Here is a 16,235-nt window from a genome sequence, read left to right on the forward strand (position 1 = left end):
CTAAATTGTCCCCGTAGTGCCCAGGGATGTGCAGGTTAGGGTGGGATTGGCCGTGCTAAATTGTCCCTGTAGTGCCCAGGGATGTGCAGGTTAGGGTGGATTGGCCGTGCTAAATTGTCCCCGTCGTGCCCAGGGATGTGCAGGTTAGGGTGGATTGGCCGTGCTAAATTGTCCCCGTAGTGCGCAGGGATGTGCGGGTTAGGGTGGATTGGCCGTGGGACGTACAGGGATGATGAGGTCGGTGGGACGCCCTTCGGTGGAGACCCGATGGGCCGAGTGGCCTGCCTCCACACTTCCGGGGACTCTGCAAGTGAAGAGTGAAGCCCAGTCCGTCGCACAAACCATCCACCGCCTCCCATCTGCAGATTCCCCTGTCTCGGTAACTCGGCCGACCTCATCACAGGACCCAGCTGTCCCGTCTTCCACCCTTTGTAATCCCGACAAAAAGTCGCTGTCTCCTTGCCCACTCGCAGGAGGACCCCTGACTGATTCACACCCTCACCCACTGCCATACCCTTCCCTTCCCTGAGTGGTTCGGATCTCCTCTCACGGGAGGACGTTAACATCAGAGTGTGTTCAATAATCCATCGCCTGGATCTTTATTATGACTACGTACTTTTGCTAATTTCTTGTAAATTAAAAACACACACAAACACACACTCTCAACAAATTTCTGGCTCAGACAATGCTGGGATGCTTCCTTCTCTCACTCTGGATGCGTCACACGTGTTCCGGGAGGATTCGATTCTTGGTTCCCGTCCTAATGGTAAGATGTTAAACCACATTCAGCCTGGTACTGCTCCAGTTCCATGGCCTCGTCGCAAAGCCTCTTCCCCACCCCCCCCCCCCCCCCACCCCCCAATCACACCCTCCCAGGGACAGGGGGGTGAGATACAGAGCTCCCTCTACACTGTCCCCTCATCACACCCTCCCAGGGACAGGGGGGGTGAGATACAGAGTTCCCTCTGCACTGTCCCCCCCATCACACCCTCCCAGGGACAGTGGGGTTAGATACAGAGCTCCCTCTACACTGTCCCCTCATCAAACACTCCCAGGGACAGGGGGGTTAGATACAGAGCTCCCTCTACACTGTCCCCCATCAAACCCTCCCAGGGACAGGGGGGTGAGATACAGAGCTCCCTCTACACTGTCCCCTCATCACACCCTCCCAGGGACAGGGGGGTTAGATACAGAGCTCCCTCTACACTGTCCCCTCATCACACCCTCCCAGGGACAGGGGGGTGAGATACAGAGCTCCCTCTACACTGTCCCCCATCAAACACTCCCAGGGACAGGGGGGTTAGATACAGAGCTCCCTCTGCACTGTCCCCCATCAAACACTCCCAGGGACAGGGGGGTGAGATACAGAGTAAAGATCCTACACTGTCCCCCCATCACACCCTCCCAGGGACAGGGGGGTTAGATACAGAGCTCCCTCTGCACTGTCCCCTCATCACACCCTCCCACGGACAGGGGGGTGAGATACAGAGCTCCCTCTGCACTGTCCCCTCATCACACCCTCCCAGGGACAGGGGGGTTAGATACAGAGCTCCCTCTACACTGTCCCCTCATCACACCCTCCCAGGGACAGGGGGGTGAGATACAGAGCTCCCTCTGCACTGTCCCCTCATCACACCCTCCCAGGGACAGGGGGGGTTAGATACAGAGCTCCCTCTACACTGTCCCCTCATCACACCCTCCCAGGGACAGGGGGGTGAGATACAGAGCTCCCTCTACACTGTCCCCTCATCACACCCTCCCAGGGACAGGGGGGTGGATACAGAGCTCCCTCTACACTGTCCCCCAATCACACCCTCCCAGGGACAGGGGGGTTAGATACAGAGCTCCCTCTACACTGTCCCCTCATCACACCCTCCCAGGGACAGGGGGGTTAGATACAGAGCTCCCTCTACACTGTCCCCCATCAAACACTCCCAGGGACAGGGGGGTGAGATACAGAGCTCCCTCTACACTGTCCCCTCATCACACCCTCCCAGGGACAGGGGGGTTAGATACAGAGTAACGCTCCCTCTACACTGTCCCCTCATCACACCCTCCCAGGGACAGGGGGTTAGATACAGAGCTCCCTCTGCACTGTCCCCTCATCACACCCTCCCAGGGACAGGGGGGTTAGATACAGAGCTCCCTCTACACTGTCCCCTCATCAAACCCTCCCAGGGACAGGGGGGTGAGATACAGAGCTCCCTCTACACTGTCCCCTCATCACACCCTCCCAGGGACAGGGGGGTGAGATACAGAGCTCCCTCTACACTGTCCCCTCATCACACCCTCCCAGGGACAGGGGGGTGAGATACAGAGCTCCCTCTACACTGTCCCCCATCAAACACTCCCAGGGACAGGGGGGTTAGATACAGAGCTCCCTCTACACTGTCCCCCATCAAACCCTCCCAGGGACAGGGGGGTGAGATACAGAGCTCCCTCTACACTGTCCCCTCATCACACCCTCCCAGGGACAGGGGGGTTAGATACAGAGCTCCCTCTACACTGTCCCCCATCAAACCCTCCCAGGGACAGGGGGGTTAGATACAGAGCTCCCTCTACACTGTCCCCTCATCACACCCTCCCAGGGACAGGGGGGTTAGATACAGAGCTCCCTCTACACTGTCCCCCATCAAACCCTCCCAGGGACAGGGGGGTGAGATACAGAGCTCCCTCTACACTGTCCCCTCATCACACCCTCCCAGGGACAGGGGGGTTAGATACAGAGCTCCCTCTACACTGTCCCCTCATCACACCCTCCCAGGGACAGGGGGGTGAGATACAGAGCTCCCTCTACACTGTCCCCTCATCAAACCATCCCAGGGACAGGGGGGTTAGATACAGAGCTCCCTCTACACTGTCCCCTCATCAAACCCTCCCAGGGACAGGGGGTTAGATAGAGAGTAACGCTCCCTCTGCACTGTCCCCTCATCAAACCCTCCCAGGGACAGAGGGTTAGATACAGAGTAAAGCTCCCTCTACACTGTCCCCCATCAAACCCTCCCAGGGACAGGAGGGTTAGAAACAGAGTAAAGCCCCTCTACACTTTCCCCCCACTCCCAGGGACAGGGGGTTAGATACAGAGTAAAGCTCCCTCTACATTGCTCCCCGACCGCGCATCAAACATTTCTTGGACAAGGACAGCGTGGGGTTATTGGGATGGTGTAGAGAGGGAGTGAACGGGAAGGGGTTTGGGTCCATTGGGACGGTGTAGAGTGGGAGGGAACAAGAAGGGGTTTGGGTCCATTGGGGACGGTGTAGAGTGGGAGGGATCGGAGAAGGGGTTTGGGGTCCATTGGAGACAGTGTAGAGTGGGAGTGAACGGGATGGGGTTTGGGTCCATTGGGGATGGTGTAGAGTGGGAGGGATCGGAGAAGGGGTTTGGGGTCCATTGGAGACGGTGTAGAGTGAGAGGGATCGGGGAAGGGGTTTGGGGTCCATTGGAGACGGTGTAGAGTGGGAGGGAACGGGAAGGGGTTTGGGGTCCATTGGAGACGGTGTAGAGTGGGAGGGAACGGGAAGGGGTTTGGATCCATTGGGGACGGTGTAGAGTGGGAGGGAACAGGAAGGGGTTTGGGTCCATTGGGGACGGTGTAGAGTGGGAGGGAATGGGGAAGGGGTTTGGGTCCATTGGGACGGTGTAGAGTGGGAGTGAACAGGAAGGGGTTTGGGTCCATTGGGGACGGTGTAGAGTGGGAGTGAACGGGAAGGGGTTTGGGGTCCATTGGGACGGTGTAGAGCGGGAGTGAAAAGGAAGGGGTTTGGTTCCATTTGGACAGTGTAGAGCGGGAGTGAACGGGTAGGGGTTTGGGGTCCATTGGGGACGGTGTAGAGTGGGATTGAATGGGGAAGGGGTTTGGGTCCATTGGGACGGTGTAGAGTGGGAGTGAACAGGAAGGGGTTTGGGTCCATTGGGGACGGTGTAGACTGGGAGTGAACGGGAAGGGGTTTGGGGTCCATTGGGACGGTGTAGAGTGGGAGTGAAAAGGAAGGGGTTTGGTTCCATTTGGACAGTGTAGAGTGGGAGTGAACGGGAAGGGGTTTGGGTCCATTGGGGACGGTGTAGAGCGGGAGTGAATGGGGAAGGGGTTTGGGGTCCATTGGGGACGGTGTAGAGTGGGAGTGAACGGGAAGGGGTTTGGGTCCATTGGGGACGGTGTAGAGCGGGAGGGAACGGGAAGGGGTTTGGGTCCATTGGGGACGGTGTAGAGTGGGAGGGAACGGGAAGGGGTTTGGGGTCCATTGGGGACGGTGTGGAGTGGGAGGGAATAGGAAGGGGTTTGGGTCCATTGGGGACGTGTAGAGTGGGAGGGATCGGGGAAGGGGTTTGGGGTCCATTGGGGACGGTGTAGAGCGGGAGGGAACGGGAAGGGGTTTGGGTCCATTGGGACGGTGTAGAGTGGGAGTGAATGGGAAGGGGTTTGGGGTCCATTGGGGACGGTGTAGAGCGGGAGGGAACGGGAAGGGGTTTGGGGTCCATTGGGACAGTGTAGAGTGGGAGTGAACGGGAAGGGGTTTGGGGTCCATTGGGGACGGTGTAGAGTGGGAGTGAACAGGAAGGGGTTAGGGGTCCATTGGGGACGGTGTAGAGTGGGAGTGAACAGGAAGGGGTTTGGGGTCCATTGGGGACGGTGTATAGTGGGAGTGAACGGGGAAGGGGTTTGGGGTCCATTGGGGACGGTGTAGAGTGGGAGTGAACGGGAAGGGGTTTGGGGTCCATTGGGACGGTGTAGATCGGGAGTGAACGGGCAGGGGTTTGGGTCCATTGGGACGGTGTAGAGTGGGAGGGAACGGGAAGGGGTTTGGGGTCCATTGGGGACGTTGTAGAGTGGGAGGGAACGGGAAGGGGTTTGGGTCCATTGGGGACGGTGTAGAGTGGGAGGGAACGGGAAGGGGTTTGGGGTCCATTGGGGACGGTGTAGAGTGGGAGGGAACAGGAAGGGGTTTGGGTCCATTGGGGACGGTGTAGAGTGGGAGGGAACGGGAAGGGGTTTGGGTCCATTGGGACGGGGTAGAGTGGGAGTGAACGGGAAGGGGTTTGGGTCCATTGGGATGGTGTAGAGTGGGAGTGAATGGGAAGGGGTTTGGGGTCCATTGGGGACGGTGTAGAGTGGGAGTGAACGGGAAGGGGTTTGGGGTCCATTGGGGACAGTGTAGAGTGGGAGTGAACAGGAAGGGGTTTGGGTCCATTGGGGACGGTGTAGAGTGGTAGTGAACGGGAAGGGGTTTGGGTCCATTGGGGACGGTGTAGAGTGGGAGGGAATGGGAAGGGATTTGGGGTCCATTGGGGACGGTGTAGAGTGGGAGTGAACGGGGAAGGGGTTTGGGTCCATTGGGGACGGTGTAGAGCGGGAGGGAATGGGGAAGGGGTTTGGGGTCCATTTGGGACGGTGTAGAGTGGGAGTGAACGGGAAGGGGTTTGGGGTCCATTGGGGACGGTGTATAGTGGGAGTGAACGGGGAAGGGGTTTGGGTCCATTGGGGACGGTGTAGAGCGGGAGGGAATGGGGAAGGGGTTTGGGGTCCATTTGGGACGGTGTAGAGTGGGAGTGAACGGGAAGGGGTTTGGGGTCCATTGGGGACGGTGTAGAGCGGGAGGGAACGGGAAGGGGTTTGGGGTCCATTGGGGACGATGTAGAGTGGGAGGGAACGTGAAGGGGTTTGGGGTCCATTGGGGACGATGTAGAGTGGGAGGGAACGGGAAGGGGTTTGGGTCCACTGGGGACGGTGTAGAGCGAGAGGGAACGGGAAGGGGTTTGGGGTCCATTGGGGACGGTGTAGAGTGGGAATGAACGGGGAAGGAGTTTGGGGTTTATTGGGGACGGTGTAGAGCGGGAGGGAACGGGAAGGGGTTTGGGGTCCATTGGGGACGGTGTAGAGTGGGAGTGAACGGGAAGGGGTTTGGGGTCCATTGGGTTGGTGTAGAGTGGGAGTGAATGGGAAGGGGTTTGGGGTCCATTGGGACGGTGTAGAGCGGGAGGGAATGGGGAAGGGGTTTGGGGTCCATTGGGGACAGTGTAGAGCGGGAGGGAATGGGGAAGGGGTTTGGGGTCCATTGGGGACGGTGTAGAGTGGGAGTGAATGGGAAGGGGTTTGGGGTCCATAGGGACGGTGTAGAGCGGGAGTGAACGGGAAGGGGTTTGGGGTCCATTGGGGAAGGTGTAGAGCAGGAGTGAACGGGAAGGGGTTTGGGTCCATTGGGACGGTGTAGAGTGGGAGGGAATGGGAAGGGGTTTGGGGTCCATTGGGGACGGTGTAGAGCGGGAGTGAATGGGGAAGGGGTTTGGGGTCCATTGGGGAAGGTGTAGAGCAGGAGTGAACGGGAAGGGGTTTGGGGTCCATTGGGGACGGTGTAGAGTGGGAGGGAATGGGAAGGGGTTTGGGGTCCATTGGGGACGGTGTAGAGTGGGAGGGAACGGGAAGGGGTTTGGGGTCCATTGGGGACGGTGTAGAGTGGGAGGGAACGGGAAGGGGTTTGGGATCCATTGGGACGGTGTAGAGCGGGAGTGAACAGGAAGGGGTTTGGGGTCCATTGGGGACGGTGTAGAGTGGGAGGGAATTGGAAGGGGTTTGGGGTCCATTGGGGACGGTGTAGAGTGGGAGTGAACGGGAAGGGATTTGGGCCCATTGGGACAGTGTAGAGTGGGAGTGAACGGGAAGGGGTTTGGGGTCCATTGGAGACGGTGTAGAACAGGAGGGAATGGGAAGGGGTTTGGGTCCATGGGGATGGTGTAGAGTGGGAGTGAACGGGAAGGGGTTTGGGTCCATTGGGACGGTGTAGAGCGGGAGTGAACGGGAAGGGGTTTGGGTCCATTGGGACGGTGTAGAGTGGGAGTGAACGGGAAGGGGTTTGGGTCCATTGGGGACGGTGTAGAGTGGGAGGGAACGGGGAAGGGGTTTGGGGTCCATTGGGGACGGTGTAGAGTGGGAGTGAACGGGAAGGGGTTTGGGGTCCATTTGGGATGGTGTAGAGTGGGAGTGAATGGGAAGGGGTTTGGGGTCCATTGGGGACGGTGTAGAGTGGGAGTGAACGGGGAAGGGGTGTGGGTCCATTGGGGACGGTGTATAGTGGGAGTGAACGGGGAAGGGGTTTGGGTCCATTGGGGACGGTGTAGAGTGTGAGTGAACGGGAAGGGGTTTGGGTCCATTGGGACGAGACTGGGAGTGAACAGGAAGGGGTTTGGGGTCCATTGGGGACGGTGTAGAGTGGGAGTGAACGGGGAAGGGGTTTGGGTCCATTGGGGACGGTGTAGAGCGGGAGTGAATGGGAAGGGGTTTGGGGTCCATTGGGACGGTGTATAGTGGGAGTGAACGGGGAAGGGGTTTGGGTCCATTGGGGACGGTGTATAGTGGGAGTGAACGGGGAAGGGGTTTGGGTCCATTGGGGACGGTGTAGAGTGTGAGTGAACGGGAAGGGGTTTGGGTCCATTGGGACGAGAGTGGGAGGGAACGGGGAAGGGGTTTGGGTCCATTGGGACGGTGTAGAGCGGGAGTGAACGGGAAGGGGTTTGGGGTCCATTGGGGACGGTGTAGAGTGGGAGTGAACGGGAAGGGGTTTGGGGTCCATTGGGGACGGTGTAGAGTGGGAGTGAATATGAAGGGGTTTGGGGTCCATTGGGACGGTGTAGAGCGGGAGTGAACGGGAAGGGGTTTGGGGTCCATTGGGGACGGTGTAGAGTGGGAGTGAATGGGAAGGGGTTTGGGTCCATTGGGGACGGTGTAGAGTGGGAGGGAACGGGAAGGGGTTTGGGGTCCATTGGGATGGTGTAGAGTGGGAGGGAACGGGAAGGGGTTTGGGTCCATTGGGATGAGAGTGGGAGTGAACAGGAAGGGGTTTGGGTCCATTGGGGACGGTGTAGAGTGGGAGTGAACGGGAAGGGGTTTGGGTCCATTGGAACGAGAGTGGGAGTGAACAGGAAGGGGTTTGGGTCCATTGGGGACGGTGTAGAGTGGGAGTGAACGGGGAAGGGGTTTGGGTCCATTGGGACAGTGTAGAGTGGGAGTGAACGGGAAGGGGTTTGGGTCCATTGGGGACGGTGTAGAGTGGGAGTGAACGGGAAGGGGTTTGGGGTCCATTGGGGACGGTGTAGAGTGGGAGTGAATGGGAAGGGGTTTGGATCCATTGGGACGGTGTAGAGCGGGAGTGAACGGGAAGGGGTTTGAGTCCATTGGGACGGTGTAGTGCGGGAGTGAACGGGAAGGGGTTTGGGGTCCATTGGGGACGGTGTAGAGTGTGAGTGAATGGGAAGGGGTTTGGGTCCATTGGGGACGGTGTAGAGCGGGAGTGAACGGGAAGGGGTTTGGGGTCCATTGGGGACGGTGTAGAGTGGGAGGGAACAGGAAGGGGTTTGGGTCCATTGGGGATGGTGTAGAGTGGGAGGGAATGGGGAAGGGGTTTGGGGTCCATTGGGACGGTGTAGTGTGGGAGTGAACGGAAGGGGTTTGGGTCCATTGGGGACGGTGTAGAGTGGGAGTGAACGGGAAGGGGTTTGGGGTCCATTGGGGACGGTGTAGAGTGGGAGTGAACGGGGAAGGGGTTTGGGTCCATTGGGGATGGTGTAGAGTGGGAGGGAACGGGAAGGGGTTTGGGATCCATTGGGACGGTGTAGAGCGGGAGGGAACAGGAAGGGGTTTGGGGTCCATTGGGACGGTGTAGAGTGGGAGGGAACGGGAAGGGGTTTGGGGTCCATTGGGGACGGTGTAGAGTGGGAGGGAACGGGAAGGGGTTTGGGATCCATTGGGACGGTGTAGAGCGGGAGGGAACAGGAAGGGGTTTGGGATCCATTGGGACGGTGTAGAGTGGGAGGGAACGGGAAGGGGTTTGGGGTCCATTGGGGAAGGTGTAGAGCGGGAGTGAACGGGAAGGGGTTCGGGTCCATTGGGGACGGTGTAGAGTGGGAGGGAACGGGAAGGGGTTTGGGGTCCATTGGGATGGTGTAGAGTGGGAGTGAACGGGGAAGGGGTTTGGGGTCCATTGGGAACGGTGTAGAGTGGGAGGGAACGGGAAGGGGTTTGGGTCGTTGGGGATTGTGTCGAGTGGGGAGTGGGTTTTGCTGTTGTGTGGAGTTCCCCCTCTCTCTGACTGGCCCCCCAGCCCACCCGCTCTGCGCCCTTACTTACAGGAAGCAGGAGCCAATGCCTATCGCCATGGCAAACAGAACCACAAAGAAATGCAGGATGAGCCACAAGATGGCCGTCTCTGATGATGCGGGGAGGATCTTCTGTTTGGCTGCGGGGGAGAGAGAGAGAGACCGGGAGACACGGTCATTACACAGGGCTGCGTCCAGACATTGTCCCATGGACTCTGGGACACTCGGCTTGGGACTCGTTCTGGTCACATTGCCACGGAAACCAGGAACAGGGGAAGGCCGTTCAGCCCTCAAACTGGTCTGTGGCCCCTATCGCTGAGTACATTCAATGTCATTGAGCTGGACAGCGCGGAAATAGACCCAGATATCCTAACCTAATCCAGTCCCCGTTTGCCAGCCCTTGGCCCACCTCCCCCTAAACCCTTCCTATCCATGTCCCCCCCCATCCTTTTAAATGTTATCATTGTACCAGCCCCCACCACTCCCTCTGGCAGCTCGGTCCACACACGCACCACCCTCGGGGGGGAGAAGTTACCCCTCGGGTCCCTTTCCCCCCCCCCTCACCTTAAACCTACCCCCCTCTATTTCTGGACTCCCCCACCCCAGGAGGAAAAGACCTTGTCTATTTACCCTATCCACACCCCCCTCATGATTTTGTAAACCTCTATAAGGTCACCCCTCAGCCCCCGACGCTCCGGGGAAAACAGCCCCAGCCTGTTCAGCCTCTCCCTGTAGCTCAAACCCTCCAACCCTGGCAACATCCTTGTAAATCTTTTCTGAACCCTTTCAAGTTTCACAACATCTTTCCGATAGGAAGGAGACCAGAATTGCACACAATATTCCAACAGTGGCCTCACCAATGTCCTGTACAGCCGCAACATGACCTCCCAACTCCTGTACTCAATACTCTGACCAATAAAGGAGAGCATACCAAACGCTGCCTTCACTATCCTATCGACCTGCGACTCCACTTTCAAGGAGCTAGGAACCTGCACTCCAAGGTCTCTTTGTTCAGCAACACTCCCCAGGACCAGGTCTCAATGTCCTGAATCGATCTTGGACTGGCTCTGGACACCAGATCCCCACCAGGCACCCCACAGCGGCGGGATTGTCCCTCGGCCCGTCCCTCCGAAATTTCCAAAGGGAGCTGAGAGGACAAGGTGCACGCGATTGAGGCGATGAGACCGTCGAATTGTCGGAGAGGCAGGGCGATCGGGGGGAGCCTGGGGGGGGAGTGGAGGGTCAGGGAATCTCCAGTCGGACTAATTCACGGCCGTCAGACATCCAGCCCCCGAGACGGTAAGGGGTCTGTCCCTTCGCGAGTGCACCCGACCCTGACTGCTCGGTCTGGGAGCTCCCCTCCCAGACAGGGCACCAGACCCCACCTACCCTCAAAAGGGAGGGGGGAAAGCAGACGCGCAGCCCCGCCCCACCGTCCCACCCCGCAAACGGACCTCTATACAAAACTACAACGCTGACTATTCGACCGCGGGTGGTGTCATTGAGGGTGGGTGGGGGTGGGTGTTGGAGGGAGGGAGGGAGAAAGCCCGACTGTCGGTCAACAGCGGGACGCTCGTCTGCAGGTGGTGTCACCGAGCGACAGGCCGATCGGACCCTCGCACCTCATTGGCCGGGACCGGGGTGGGGGAGGTGTGGGGGCGGGGTGTGGGGGGTTGTGGGGGTAGGGTGTGGGGGTTGTGGGGGCGGGGTGGGGGAGGTGTGGGGGCGGGGTGTGGGGTTTGTGGGGACGGAGCGGGGGGTTGTGGGGGTGGGGGTATGGGGGTTGTGGGGGCGGGGTGTGGGGGGTTGTTGGGGGCGGGGTGTGGGGGTTGTGGGGGCGGGGGTGTGGGGGGTTGTGGGGGGCGGGGTGTGGGGGGTTGTGGAAGCGGGGTGTGGGGGGTTGTGGGGGCGGGGTGTGGGGGGTTGTGGGGGCGGGGTGTGGGGGGGTTGTGGGGGCGGGGTGTGGGGGGTTATGAGGGCGGGGTGTGGGGTGTTGTGGGGGCGGGGTGTGGGGGGTTATGGGGGTGGGGTGTGGGGGGGTTGTGGAAGCGGGGTGTGGGGGGTTGTGGGGGCGGGGTGTGGGGGGTTGTGGGGGCGGGGTGTGGGGGGTTGTGGGGGCGGGGTGTGGGGGGTTATGGGGGTGGGGTGTGGGGGGTTGTGGGGGTGGGGTGTGGGGGGTTGTGGGGGCGGGGTGTGGGGGGTTGTGGGGGTGGGGTGTGGGGGTTATGGGGGCGGGGTGTGGGGGGTTGTGGGGGTGGGGTGTGGGGGGTTGTGGGGGTGGGGTGTGGGGGGTTATGGGGGCGGGGTGTGGGGGGTTGTGGGGGCGGGGTGTGGGGGGTTGTGGGGGCGGGGTGTGGGGGGTTGTGGGGGCGGGGTATGGGGGGTTGTGGGGGCGGGGTGTGGGGGGTTATGGGGGCGGGGTGTCGGGGGTTATGGGGGCGGGGTGTGGGGGTTGTGGGGGCGGGGTGTGGGGGGTTATGGGGGCGGGGTGTGGGGGGTTATGGGGGCCGGGTGGGGTGTTGTGGGGGCGGGGTGGGGGATTGTGGGGGCGGGGTGGGGGGTTGTGGGGGCCGGGTGGGGTGTTGTGGGGGCAGGGTGGGGGATTGTGGGGGCGGGGTGGGGGGTTGTGGGGGCGGGATGGGCGGGGTTAGTGGGGATGGTAAGCCCCAGCGATAGGCTGCTGCGATATTCGACTACGGGAGGCCTCACTGCCCAGGGAGATATTCGACTGGGAGGGGCATCGCTGCCTGGGGAGATATTCGACTGGGAGGGGCATCGGTGCCTGGGTAGATATTCGACTGGGAGGGGCATCGCTGCCTGAGGAGATATTCGACTGGGAGGGGCATCGCTGCCTGGGGAGATATTCGACTGGGGGGGGCATCGCTGCCCGGGGAGATTTTCGACTGGGAGGGGCATCGCTGCCTGGGGAGATATTCGACTGGGAGGGGCATCGCTGCCTGGGGAGATATTCGACTGGGAGGGGCATCGCTGCCCGGGGAGATATTCGACTGGGAGGGGCATCACTATCACTATCCCCGCCCCGGCCGGGCACCCACCTTTCACCAGGAGGACGGGTGAGCTGAGGTCCTCGGTGCTGCTCCTCCCGGAGATGCCGGCCTTGCAGAGGTACACCCCAGGGTCGCTCTCGGTGACGGTGCGGAAGTGGAGCTGGCTGGAGGCGCCCTGGGCCGTCATGCTGAGCCGCTGCCGGTACTCGGGGTGGACCTGCGCCAGGCCGGAGCTCTCCTCGCCCTGGTCCATCTGCGCCAGCGTCAGGTTGGGCAGCCGCTGGGCAGACCAGGAGAGGCGGGTACCGTGTCTCGGGCCCGGCATGCACCGCCATCGCCTGGCAGCTCAGCGTGGCGGGGGAGCCCAGCCGGGCACTCACCCGCTCGGGGGTGTTCACCGACACCACCCGGGCACTCGGCGTCTGCTCCCGCTCCCGCTGCTGGGGGGGGGCAGGGTTACTCGGGGGCACAGGGGGCAACTCTACAGAGGGAGTGGGGGGGGGGGGGGAGAGAGAGAGAGAGGGAGAGGGAGCAAGAGAGATGGGGAAAGAGAGAGGAAGAGTGGGGGAGAGATAGAGAGAGGGAGAGAGAGGGAGAGGGAGCAAGAGAGATGGGCGGATAGAGAGGGAGAGAGAGAGAGATGGGCGGATAGAGAGGGGGAGAGAGAGAGAGAGAGAGGGAACGAGAAAGATGGGTGGATAGAGAGGGAGAGAGAGAGGGAGAGAGGGAGTGAGCGAGAGATGGGTGGATAGAGAGGGAGAGAGAGAGAGAGACAGAGAGAGGGAGCGAGCGAGAGATGGATGCATAGGGAGAGAGAGGGAGTGAGAGAGAGGGAGAGAGAGAGGGCAGGAGAGAGATGGGCAGATAGAGAGGGAAAGAGAGAGAGAGGGAGGGAGTGAGAGAGATGGGTGGAAAGGGAGAGAGAGAGGGAGCGAGAGGGAGGGAGAGAGGGAGGGAGAGGGATGGGCGGACAGAGAGGGAGAGGGAGAGAGGGAGTGAGAGAGATGGGTGGACAGAGAGGGAGAGAAAGAGAGGGAGCAAGAAGGATGGACGGATAGAGAGGGAGGGAGAGAGACCGGCAGAGAGAGAGAGAGGGAGTGAGAGAGATGGGCGGAGATAGAGGGAGAGTGGGTGGGGGGTGAGAGAGAGAGAGGGAGTGAAAGGGAGCGAGAAAGGGAGCGAGAGAGATAGGGGAAAGAGAGAGAAGAGTGGGGGAGAGATAGAGAGAGGGAGCAAGAGAGATGGGGGGAAGAGAGAGACAGGGAGAGAGAGGGGGAAGAGAGAGAGACAGATGGGGGAGATGGAGAGGGAGAGAGAGGGGGAGAGGGAGAGAGAGAAAGGAGATACAGAGAGAGATAGGGGAGAGAGAGAGAGGAAGAGATGGGGGAGAGAGAGAGGGGGAGGGAGGGGGAGAGAGGGAGTGGGGAGAGAGCGAGAGAAGGGGGAGTGAGACAGAGTAAGAGGGGAGTGAGACAGAGGAAGAGGGGAGAGATGTGGGAGGGAGAGAGAGAGATAGAGGGAGGGAGAAAGAGGGGGGAGAGAGAGGGAGAGAAATGGAGGGGGAGAGATGGGGCAGAGTGGGGAGAGAGAGAGTGAGCGAGGGGAAGAGAGAGAGAGAAGGAAGAGAGAGAGGGGAGAGATAGGGTGGGAGGGGGAGAAAGAGCGAGGGGAGGACAGAGAGAGGGGAGAGGGAAGGGGGGAGAGAGAGAGAGTAGGAGAATCAGGGGCAGAGGGAGGGAGTGAGAGAGAGAGAGAGAGAGAGAGAGGGGGTGAGTGTGAGAGTCGAAGACGATGTTGAATTTGAACCCAGTGTTGATGTGGAATGAGCAGGTTTCTGCCTGTGTTCGTGGTGGGCCGGACGGCTGTCCCTTTGAGCTGGTGAGGTTCTGGGACAAGGGGGGTGGTGTCAGGCAGGTGGAAATGTTGGGAGAAACCCTGGAAAGGGTGACACCAGCCCAGGGCCGTCCCCACAGGGTCCTCACAATGAGGTGAGGGAATGAACATCCAGCTCAATTTACACACAGAAACCTCCCACACATTTCAACATGACAGCCAGCCTGGGAGAAGGCAGAGAGAACACTGACCCTCCCTCAGCACTGACCCTCCCACAGCCCCCACTCCCTCAGCACTGACCCTCCCACAGCCCCCACTCCCTCAGCACTGACCCTCCCACAGCCCCCACTCCCTCAGCACTGACCCTCCCACAGCCCCCATTCCCTCAGCACTGACCCTCCCACAGCACCCACTCCCTCAGCACTGACCCTCCCACAGCACCCACTCCCTCAGCACTGACCCTCCCACAGCCCCCACTCCCTCAGCACTGACCCTCCCTCAGCACTGACCCTCCCACAGCCCCCACTCACTCAGCACTGACCCTCCCACAGCCCCCACTCCCTCAGCACTGACCCTCCCACAGCACCCACTCCCTCAGCGCTGACCCTCCCACAGCCCCCACTCCCTCAGCACTGACCCTCCCACAGCCCCCACTCCCTCAGCACTGACCCTCCCTCAGCACTGACCCTCCCACAGCCCCCGCTCCCTCAGCACTGACCCTCCCACAGCACCCACTCCCTCAGCGCTGACCCTCCCACAGCCCCCACTCCCTCAGCACTGACCCTCCGACAGCGCGGCACTCCCTCAGCACTGACCCTCCCACAGCGCCCACTCCCTCATCACTGACCCTCCGACAGCGCGGCACTCCCTCAGCACTGACCCTCCCACAGCGCTGACCCTCCCACAGCACCCACTCCCTCAGCACTGACCGTCCCACAGCACCCACTCCCTCAGCACTGACCCTCCCACAGCACCCACTCCCTCAGCACTGACCCTCCCACAGCCCCCGCTCCCTCCGCACTGACCGTCCCACAGCACCCACTCCCTCAGCACTGACCCTCCCTCAGCGCCCACTCCCTCAGCACTGACCCTCCCACAGCCCCCACTCCCTCAGCACTGACCCTCCCACAGCACCCACTCCATCAGCACTGACCCTCCCACAGCCCCCACTCCCTCAGCACTGACCGTCCCACAGCACCCACTCCCTCAGCACTGACCCTCCCTCAGCGCCCACTCCCTCAGCACTGACCCTCCCACAGCCCCCGCTCCCTCAGCACTGACCCTCCCACAGCACTGACCCTCCCACAGCCCCCGCTCCCTCAGCACTGACCCTCCCACAGTGCCCACTCCCTCAGCACTGACCCTCCCACAGCCCCCACTCCTCAGCACTGACCCTCCGTCAGCACTGACCCTCCCACAGCCCCCCACTCCCTCACCTTCTTCCAGGCTGGTGGAGGCTGTGAGTGAGTGTTCCGGGTGCCCGGAGACCCACGCCCTGCAGAAGTATTCCCTGTAATCCTCCTGGCGGACGGCATGGAAGATGAGGCGAGCGCTGGTACCCAGGAAGCTGACCGTGAGCCGCTGTCTGTAGCCCGGATCCAGGTAGTTGGCGCCGGGATCGGCCTGGTCGACCCGGGAGAGGACCACGTCTCCCGCCGCGCTCCCCCACTCCACGGCGTACCTGGCGACTCCCGGCTGCCCGCTCTCGATCCGGCACTCCAGCTCTGCCCGCTGTCCCAGCCGCGCACTCACCCTGCCCGAGCTGTTCAGGGAGATCACCTCTGGTGCCACGGTAGCGTTGGTGCCCTCTGAGACCGGGCTCTCCAGTTCCGGCCGCGTGTCTGAAACGACGAGCGTGGGCGTTGGGGGTGGGGGTGGGGGGGGGGGTGTGAGAGTCAGTGCCCTGGGAATGCTGCCCCCACCCTCGTCTCCCCCCCCCCCCCCTCCATTCCATCGCCCCTCACCCTGCCCCCACTCTCACCAACAATCTCTCTCTCCCTCTCCCTGTCTATCTCGGCTCTGCGTCAATGCAACCTTTCCTCTCCCTATCCATCCCCCCAGTGACTCCTTTCCATCTATCTCTCTCTCTCTCTCACTATCTCTCCATCCCCTCCCTATAGCTCTCTCTCCTTCTCTCTCACTATCTCTCCATCCCCTTCCGAAAGCTCTTCTTCTCTCTCACTATCTCTCCATCCCCTTCCGAAAGCTCTTCTTCTCTCTCACTATCTCTCCATCCCCTCCCAACAGCTCTCTCTTCTTCTCTCTCACTATCTCTCCATCCCCTCCCAACAGCTCTCTCTTCTCTC

The 16,235-nt window shown here is 61.0% G+C and overlaps 1 protein-coding gene across 1 annotated transcript in view; it reads right to left on the minus strand.

Annotated features, from left to right (window-relative positions):
• Positions 1-597: 597 nt before the first annotated feature.
• LOC140470163 (uncharacterized) overlaps positions 598-16,235 on the minus strand; it is a 27,376-nt gene continuing 11,738 nt past the window's right edge. Inside the window, exons 3-6 of the mRNA XM_072566588.1 lie at positions 15,366-15,770; positions 12,145-12,577; positions 9,120-9,228; positions 598-760 (exon numbers count right to left, since the gene is read on the minus strand). Of these exons, the coding sequence (XP_072422689.1) occupies positions 707-760; positions 9,120-9,228; positions 12,145-12,577; positions 15,366-15,770 (1,001 nt within the window). The 3' untranslated portion in view covers positions 598-706. The remainder of the gene's footprint in view (positions 761-9,119; positions 9,229-12,144; positions 12,578-15,365; positions 15,771-16,235) is intronic.

The sequence above is a fragment of the Chiloscyllium punctatum genome, chromosome 50 (assembly GCF_047496795.1).
Source record: "Chiloscyllium punctatum isolate Juve2018m chromosome 50, sChiPun1.3, whole genome shotgun sequence".
NCBI classification, from domain to species: Eukaryota; Metazoa; Chordata; class Chondrichthyes; order Orectolobiformes; family Hemiscylliidae; genus Chiloscyllium; species Chiloscyllium punctatum.